General features: G+C 33.6%; 1 protein-coding gene across 2 annotated transcripts; it reads right to left on the bottom strand.

Annotated features, from left to right (window-relative positions):
* Positions 1-313: 313 nt before the first annotated feature.
* On the bottom strand, positions 314-7,426 carry HSI2 (B3 domain-containing transcription repressor VAL1). 2 transcript variants are annotated; one of them, XM_088500818.1, is made up of 14 exons: positions 7,272-7,426; positions 6,765-6,885; positions 6,207-6,245; positions 5,237-5,318; positions 4,951-5,052; positions 3,695-4,335; positions 3,381-3,477; positions 3,063-3,237; positions 2,744-2,820; positions 2,209-2,631; positions 2,012-2,061; positions 1,756-1,869; positions 1,538-1,605; positions 314-1,276 (listed from the first exon to the last, which is right to left on the bottom strand). In XM_088500818.1, exons 2-14 carry the CDS (start codon positions 6,866-6,868, stop codon positions 519-521), a joined length of 2,730 nt encoding a protein of 909 aa, XP_088356944.1. In that variant the 5' UTR covers positions 6,869-6,885; positions 7,272-7,426; the 3' UTR covers positions 314-518. The 2 variants fall into 2 exon arrangements, with proteins under 2 accessions (XP_088356944.1, XP_016198965.1); XM_016343479.3 differs by having other exon boundaries at positions 7,153-7,410.
* Between the last annotated feature and the right edge of the window lie 2,027 nt (positions 7,427-9,453).

Raw genomic sequence — 9,453 nt, 5'->3', positions numbered from 1 at the left:
CATGAACTTTCAATGTTTGAACTTTGATTGTAAACTACTTGTATGTTAATTAACTAGATGAAATGAGTCGATGGAATTGGACTACGTTGAAACTTTTATGATACTAAAACTCTAGTAGTAACAATTCTTTTTTGGCCAAGTGAAATGCCGAGATAACAAAAGGAATTATTTGGATGGGCTTAAATAAAAAGAAGTAACAGAATTAACCGTCACTAATATCACCAAAAAAAAAGGGATGGACCAAGACTGAGGACTAAGGTATACCATTTTTTCTTTCATTCTCATAAACGACCCAAAAAAATACATCGTCAAATAGAGAAAAGTGCAGAACCCACTTCCATGAAGGAAAATATTTCAAAATATTGATAATAGTAATACATCCTTTTGACTATAAGAAAACTATCTTTGACCACTTTGAGCACCCTTTTTGCAAAAGAGAGAGCAAATTATGTTATATACTGTGAGTGCAAGAAAATAGAAATATAGAAGTATAAATAATAAATAAATAAATAAATTTATCAAGAAAGATTGTTGTTTTGACTATGGCTTTGACTTTGATTGGCATGATTGTAAACCTCATCTTTTCTTTCCATTTTCCACACAATGGATGATCCAAAGCACCCTCCATTAGATTGATTGAGTAAAGAAGGATGCTGATTATCCTGCACTTCACCATTATTGTAGCTTCTAACACCATTTTGATTCATATAGTTCCTTACCTCTCGGTTTGTTGTTTCAAGATGATTCGAGGTGCTAGGCGCCGATGTATCGGCTGCCATGTCGTCGCGATTCGGATGCGAGTTCAGGTCTATTTGTCCGGCATTCGACTCTCCCACATGGGCTGGTTGTTGATCTTTGTTTAGTCCTCCCTCTTTGTCCGAGTGACTCGGTTTAGGATAATCTCTTGAAGCTCTTCCATTGGTATCTGACTCGTCTTTTCGGGGAATATGACCTTTTTGAGCAGCATCTGCTTCGCGCTCCGATTGGCGCTTCTTCTTTCTAAGCATCAGGGTTTTGAACCGGCGCTTCACGGTCATGCACACGTTGCAAGTACATGTTGGCTTGTGTCTCCCCTTTCCACTTGGTGGTTGAATGCACACAATACAGGAGCAGCCGGGACGGTGTCTAGGGTGTCTGGTGGTGGCTCCAGCTGATGACTCCACAGGATCAACAAGATTGTCTCCTAAAACCGCGGCACTGGCAAGAGCATCCAACCCAGAAGGCTCATGCTCTTGGATTGGTTTATTATTCTCAGCAATTCTCCGCTTCTTAAGATCTGGGAAACATCGATTGCGACCAATTAGATTCAAGAACAATTATATTAACTATCAAGGGCTCATTTTGGAAGTAGAATTGCGGTCTAGCCGGTGTAAATTTATTGTTGAACCTCATGAGGAATAAGATTTTGGAAAGTGATGCATAGAGAAGTAGGCATAGAATGATACTTGAAAAGCATAATATTAGATGATACATGAATGTTAAACTCAAAACACAATCCATGCAGAAATTATCTTAAACACAGAAAGTAGTATCATACCTTTGTTGGTTCTCAGAAGATTTTCTAATTCCCTTGAACTCATCTCCTCTGGAGCAGAACATGAAGCCCTGAAAATAAGAAATGTGAATCATATGATTAGTTTATTCCGATCTCATCATATAAAGAGGTGATCCCGACAAATTTTGAACAAAATGACTAATCTATCACCCTTCTCATCGAGACCTAATTCAGGATCACTAGATAAAAAAATGGCACACCTGCTTGCATCCCAAACATTCTCAGAGCAATTCCACTTGGGAGGAAGAAGAGCATCGACGGGAAGCTTTCGCCATTTAGAGCAATCATCACATTGAGCCCACTGCTCCTTCCCCCTGGATAAAACAGTTAACATATTCAATATGATAAAGTCAAAAAGCTTTCATGGAGCATAATACCAAAAACAAGTATTACTCAGACAAGGATTTCGCTGTACAAATGCATCACAAAACAGGGAAAAGAGTGGTATATGCTTACCCAGATGAACAGGCACTGAAAATAGTCCTCTTTCCGAAAACCGGGGGCTCCTAAATGAAATCAAACATGGACATAGATAAGCCCAGTGACACAAAATTCAAAAGTAAATATATCAATCAATATTATTCCATGTTCACCTTGTAACAGCTAAGTTACAAAGTATATAATTGTTGAGTGAAAACACACACCGCACTTACATCATATTCTTCAAATATTTGGTCCTCAATGGTGACAATACTTGGCTTAACACTAGGTGGCGGACGAAGCAAGTCCTGTGCTTCTTCCCAGGTAAGTCTCAACTCCATAGAATCTTCATTATCAATAAGCAACCTCTTACTTTTAGGCCCAATATTGCGAGTCCTCTTCTTCTCTGAAACTGGAATTGGTTGCTTAAGGGAATGATTGTTTATCATCTCCTCACAATTTTCGGTTTTAAGCACAGCGGCAGCTCCAGTACCTGAACGTGGATGGTCTGGATGTCCACTAGAATTAGGTTCCCCATTCCCTTTCGCCGACTGGAGAAGATCAGCATAATTACTTCCTGATGGCAGATTCTCAGTTCCACCAGAGGTGGTTCCTGTAGTTGAAATACCATTCGATTGTGCAGATGTAGAGGCATCCTGTTTAAGCAAAATACCCATTAATGATATTTACCAATTTAAGGGAAAATAATTAAACAAGTATCATTCAAAATAGAGGCCAGTGATGGTAAAGCATATATTTTCTTACAACCTGGGTGTCTGAAGAATTTGTCGCCCTCCTGAAACCCATAACAAGTTTACCCCCAGGGTCTATCCGACTAAATGTAACTGCAGCAAGAGAATCATATAAAACAACCGGTAACGTCAGATTTGCACGGTAGATCTCTAAAAATATCCACAGCTCAACTCTACAGTTGATCCAGTAATAAAATATGAAACAGATCAACCAAAACATATATCACAATACAAGTTTGAATAAAAATCGTGAAGCCTAAGATATTTTGGAAAGAAAGTGCAAACTGTAATGTAATATTTCTGTGCAAGAGTTTGTTCACTGGATTGATTTATACCAGTATCACCAGCACGTAATTGCATGGACTGTATGCAAGGTGTCACACCCTCCAATACATACATCCGACTATTGTTATTAGGCCAAAATCTGAACTGAAATGTCCATTCATTCCCCTTCACGTCTTGGACCCGTAAAGGAAGACCTTCTGATTGTGAAATATGAGGAAAATAAGCCTGCAATTCAGATGCTACCTTGTAAGATGTCTCACTGTTACGGGGTGAAGAGATATGTCTATAAAAGAACAATAAAGCAATAAATATCTGCAATCAAGCAAGCCCAGATAACAAGTAATAATAAATAATAATGCTCAACATACCTCGGCACATGCTTTTGGGAGAACAAGTCGACCAATTCGACCAGCATCACTAGCACTCAACACCTTCTCAAACAACGGCACTACAGTGGACTTCAAACTGTTATCATAACATTAAGGAAAACTGCTGATAAATCAACTTTATATTACTGTTTGCCATTGATTTGCAAGAAGAGAGAAATTTATAAAATCAGATAATACGTAAAATGTAAAACTACGTCGCAGCACTGAATTGGATGTTAGTGTAGTCACAATGAAACTAGTGTAAAAGTATGGACGGCACATGCTACCAAATTCCAAAAACATATATAGGATACTCTCCAGACAACCGCTCCAGTTCTTGATCAGTAATCCTGGGCCAGTATCGAGGAAGCAACTGGTTTTTGCCCCTCCCCTCGGCAGGTGGTCGAGCAATGCGTGCCTGAGAAGTTGAGCCTTTGTCTGTTTCCACATTCATAGTAAGTCCGGTCTTCGATGGTTTGGGCAATATGGGCCGAGATCTTTGTTGAAAGTTGGAGGCTTTGCTCTCAAGTCTTCCTTCTGCAATCTCAGTTGCTGAAGGCAGTACCAAGTTGCTCCCAGACGGATTTCCCAGACACATGTTTAAAGATGGTTGAGTCATTGGTTCATGTCTATTTTTAATCTCCCATGTCGGTCTACTATTTTCTAAAGCAGAAAACGTTAATGACTGAACCGATGGCTTTATCACATTTGAAAATCCACTTTCCACTTCCCTGAATGTCACTTCTTTGCCATTTTGCCCATTACATGAGATTATGTTGTCTCTCTGAGCATGATTCCAACGGCTTGATTCGCTAGCTTCAACAATTCTGCAGAACTCCATAAGTTTTCCTTCATCCACGCTACTGACAAACTGTCTGTTGTCAATATGAGCAGAATGCCGATCACTTGCATTATTTTTAGTAGTCGAAACAGACCCATTTTCAGTATTCCTCGTCTGCAAGAAAATATCCAATAAGCAGATAACATAATATATCAAACATTTGACAACAAATGTCAAATAACTGCACTAACAGAATACCAGGCATAGAATCTCTAATAAGAACCAAAACACAAGCAACAATTTCCTGAGTATAATCACTGAAAAAAAACTCTAGTAGAAGCCAGAGGTTCTTCAAATGATCTTGGTACTTAAATATCCCAAATGATCTTATACATATGCATGCCTTCTTTCCAGATTCTCAAGCAATTACACCACTTATGCTGTTAGGTGAAGACCCCTAGATGACTTCTATTTTTAACACATGATGGCAAATATTTGGTACAGGCATATGGGCCTCCAACAACAGCGATTACACTTTTTAAACATTGCTGAAGTAATGCCACGGCTTAAGCCTTTAATAAATTCTTTGGAGATAGTAATTTACAGTTAAAATATCAAGGAAAAACTTCATTGCATTAAACAATTATGACTGGAATTCAGATATCCATGACTAAAGTGAGATTCTAGAAAGCAAGACTAAGCAACTAACATATGACAAAATCAAACCTGTTGCAATGTACTAATAGTAATATGATGGCAAAATTACAAACATATCCAGATTAAACTTACCAAACGTAGTTGGGAAGCATTTACACAGCTAACACATCCTACACCGCCAAAGTCAAGGTACTCGAACAAAGATTTAGATACTATGCATCCACAATGGATAGGCTGCAAAATCAAGTCAAATATACTTAATCGCTAAACACAGAAAGGTCTCAATGGGGTTCAGACTTCTTAATAATAATAATAATAATAATAATAATAATAATAATAATAATAATAATAATAATAATAATAATGATGATGATGATAATAACAATAATAATAGTTAAGACAAAAATCATCATTGTACCTTGTTGCAAAAGTTACACTCCTTCCATCCAGTATCGCGACGGTGGAAGTTATTACAGAATAGTGAATACTCATTTGCAGATCTAAAGCACATAAGGACACAAAGAATGTCTAAGTGAGAAATACGAAGATTTAATAAATGAATTATTAATAACCAAAATATAAAGCAAGATCACCGAAATTACTATGTTCTACAATATCTGTCATTTCTGCACATTTGGTGCATTCATAACTAAAATTTGGATATAGTTAACTTATGAATTTACCAAATTTTCAAATTGACAGATATTGTGTAACTGATAGAGTATAAGCATGACAATATTACATGACCATTTGACCAGAAGAAAACATCACAACAAAAACTAACCAAGCTCCATATTTGTAAGTGAAGAAATTTCTAAGAAAAATATCCTTGATAGTGCAAGATGCTTGCACTTTAGATGACACTGTGTGGACTTTCTCTTAGAATGAAAATGTATGGAGTTTTTCAATGTGGGAATTTTTTTTTTCAGATAAAATACAAACATTTATTTATTTATTTTTGGAATAATGTGACTCACTCCCATGATTTTCTCATTATCAATTAACAATTTTACTTTACTACTCTAATGCATCAGAGTTTAGGAGCTGGATTCATCATTTCGGAAGGACAAGACACTTCACAAGAGAAGCCAGAAAACCATCTACCAGCAAATATCAACATGTAAATAACATTTATACAGAGTCAACAGGATGAAGAAAACCAGTGTTAATACATAACAATAACTCAAAGATTCTTTATCAAAACGAAGGATCTAATGCTTCTAACATTAAACACACATACATTAATAATCACTTACATATAGAATTATACTAGAATGATAAGTTGAAAATGAATCAACCAAGCATTTATTACAATTGACATGAGGGTGAAAAGAGAGCAATAACATTTGCAATATTGGCATCTAAAATTAGGATATTGTTACACTTACAATGTATCAATTATCTCACGCTTCCATTCCTCCATAAATCTAGCATCACATGAAGAAGTCAAAAATTAGTCAATGAAATATCAATTCAACCTTGCATATTATTTTCACTCCCAAATCCTTACAATTCAGAAACATTTCTCAAAACAGCTTACATTGATCCTTATCCTTAAATAACCTCAATTTCACAGTTTCTCATTCATACCCTTGCTTCCACAATTCATGATCAAGCACAATTAGTACTTATCATAAACATTGACCACAATGTGACCAAATTCATAAATTACACACAAAAAACACAAACCAGAGAATCACGGAAACGGGGTAAAAATATTAAAAAAAAAAAAGAAATATTGAACCATAACTAATCCAATTGGGACCTCAATGAGATTCCATCAAAGTCAAAACCCAAAAATATCTGTAAGATTCACAACAAAATTAGTGTACACGTAGGTGACCAATATATCCATAATCCCCAAAATATCCATCAAATCAAAACCCAAAAATAGCGAAAAAAGAAATCTATATCAATAATCAAAAGCAAAAAGGAATCAAATTTACCCGCACTTGATGCATAGTTGGGCGAATCCACCAGATCGTAGAGGCCATCCCTTCTTCCATTCGTGCACGCAGCAAGAACCATTGACGCAAATGTCGGAACCCATTCAATCCCAAAATTCAACTACCAAAACACACAGAAGATCAAAATCAAAATCAGCTCAATAATCAAAATCCCCAAAAACCCTAAAAGATTCCCCCTTTTGACCCCATTAGCTCAGAAAACCCCGATAAGCTTCCATGCAAAAAGTTTCGAGATTTACAGATAAAACCCAAAAAGGGATAAAAAAAATTATAAAAAAACCCCCCCAAAAACTGAAACTTTTTTACACCCCAAAACAAAACCCAGTAACGGGTCATTCACATGAACCTTAAAAATAAAAAACCCAACTTGATATCTATCTGTTCAAATCTCTGAAAAGCAAACACATCGAAGTACATGAAGAGCGAGCTGAAGAAGAAGAAGAAGATTAGAGAGAGTGATTCAGAAAAGGAATAATCGCAATTAACCTCTGGTGATTTTGTAGAGAGAGAAGGCAACGAAGGGATTGAAGAAGAAGGGATAGTCTGTGTGTAGAGAGAGAAAGTGAAGAGAGAGAAAGAGAAGAGAGAGAGTGCATGCAAAGCAAGGGATGCATAAAATGCATGCACGACACTTGAAGACACACACACACCACCGCTATAATAATAAAAACCATAACATAACTCGTTTTTTAATTTTTAATTTTTTTTACTCTTTTTTTTATTTTTATTATTTTGAGGGATTTGATGTGATGATATAATCACCCGCGGGTGATTCTGAGGGTTGTCTGTGTGTGACTGTGATTTTGGACTCTCTTTGTCTCATCATCACCCTCTGTTTGTTGGGTTGCATTGGGATTAGGTGTGTGAAAACATGTCTCCATGCTTGCACACGTGGCTGAGGTGGCATCTTAAATATTAAAATAATTAAATAAAATAAATTTTGGTTTTTTTGGAAATTGTTGATTGTCCATTATTATTATTATTATTATTATTATTATTATTATTATTATTGATATGGTTTTGTTATCTTGTATCCTAATGATATTGATTAAACATATCATAAAACGAAATATTTTAATATTTTTGATATATTTAATGTATCGAAAATATAAAAAATATTTTTTACAATAAATAATATTAAAATATTTTTTTTATGGTATACTTAACTAATATTTTTAGGACACAGAAAAATTCTTGTTATTATTATTATTGAATTAAAATAAGATAGGCGGAAAATACTAATAGAGTTTTGTTAAGATATTTGTTAAGATGCTTTAGTAAAAAAGATTTATTAAAATGCCAAAAAACTGAATTTTCTTTCTAATGTTTTTATAATATATTTATTAGAAAAAACTATTACAGATAATCTTAAGAAGTATTTTGTCATAATGTAACAAATATTCTTAATAACAACAACAATAATAATAATTTTATTATTAGTAAAAAAAATATATATTTTTAATGAACAATTTAGAGTGAATATCCAACCCAATTCTTGAAAATTACTTTAAAAGGACTATGAGGTCTTTGACAAAAAAAATATCTAATTCGATTTCTGATCTTTTTTTTGGGACTAATTAGTCCTGTGCCAAAAAAAAATATTGATCTTTTTTAGTAAGGGACTAATCAGTCTCATAAAAATAAAATTTAGGAGTCGAATTGAGTTTTTTTTTTTTTTGTCAAGAACCTCGTTGTCTTTCAAAAAAATTGTCAAGTCGTTTAGAATTTTTTCTCAAAAATTTATAATTTTAACATGTGTTCTTACAATACATAATAGATAAATCTTAATAATAATATAAGAAAAAAAAGGGTATTATTAATGATGGGATATGAAGGAGGTTGGTTTTGAAATCCACATGAAAGTTATGGTAATGCTGAAATCCTCAGTCTGTCTCATCTGTTTATTGGTTTATGGGAAGTTTAATTTTGTTGTTGTTATACCTAATCCAATTAATCTTTGTAATGTGTGAGAACATTTTTGGTTCCTGAATTTTAAAATTAATTTTATTTAGTTAATATTAATTAATTTTTTATTATAAAAATATATTTTAAATTCTTATTTTTTGGCTAATTTAAAATTTTGGATTATAATTTAGAATTTAAAACTTAATATTAAAAAATTAACTGATGGTAATAAAAAAGAACTCCCTAGTTAAATTTTTTGGCTTATAGTAAAGTTGAAAGAAAAGGAACATATAAATTATTAATTAAATGCTACAAATACTATATATATGAACAACTAATTGGTGTACACTAAAGGTCCCATTTGGATAATTTCTATCTCAAGACACAAAAATTAAAGCTTATCTCTATATCTATCTGGAAAACTCATTTTAAATAATGGTAGTTTAGATAGATTAAAAATTAAAGTCGCCAAAAAAAACTCGGTTAGAATCAACCGTCCAATTGATTGAAAAAAGTCTCTAGCAACAAAATTCAATAATGGTTGATAGTGGTTAAATATTTTTGTTTTTCCGAGTGTATGTTATTTCTATATTCTTAGCTAATATGAAACAATTTCACTACACGTACAATTTTTTATGATAGACATTATTTTAATATTAGTATTCTTTTAACAATTACACAGTTTTTTTATTTGTTAATTAAAAAATAATATAAATAATATTTAATTAATTAATTAATTATATTTTTATCAGTATTAATAAGG

The sequence above is a fragment of the Arachis ipaensis genome, chromosome B1, assembly GCF_059453495.1.
Source record: "Arachis ipaensis isolate K30076 ecotype BB chromosome B1, ASM5945349v1, whole genome shotgun sequence".
Classification (NCBI taxonomy): Eukaryota; Viridiplantae; Streptophyta; class Magnoliopsida; order Fabales; family Fabaceae; genus Arachis; species Arachis ipaensis.
This window is presented reverse-complemented; position numbering and strand designations above follow the sequence as displayed.

Bases quoted from the DNA above. Each gene is read 5' to 3' on its own strand.
- HSI2 (XM_088500818.1), bottom strand. From the start codon at position 6,868: ATGGGTTCCGACATTTGCGTCAATGGTTCTTGCTGCGTGCACGAATGG. The intron at 5,319-6,206 runs GTAAGTGTAACA...TATGTGCTTTAG, and splicing joins CGTGAGATAATTGATACATT to ATCTGCAAATGAGTATTCAC. The intron at 1,606-1,755 runs GTGTGCCATTTT...TCTTATTTTCAG, and splicing joins AATGTTTGGGATGCAAGCAG to GGCTTCATGTTCTGCTCCAG.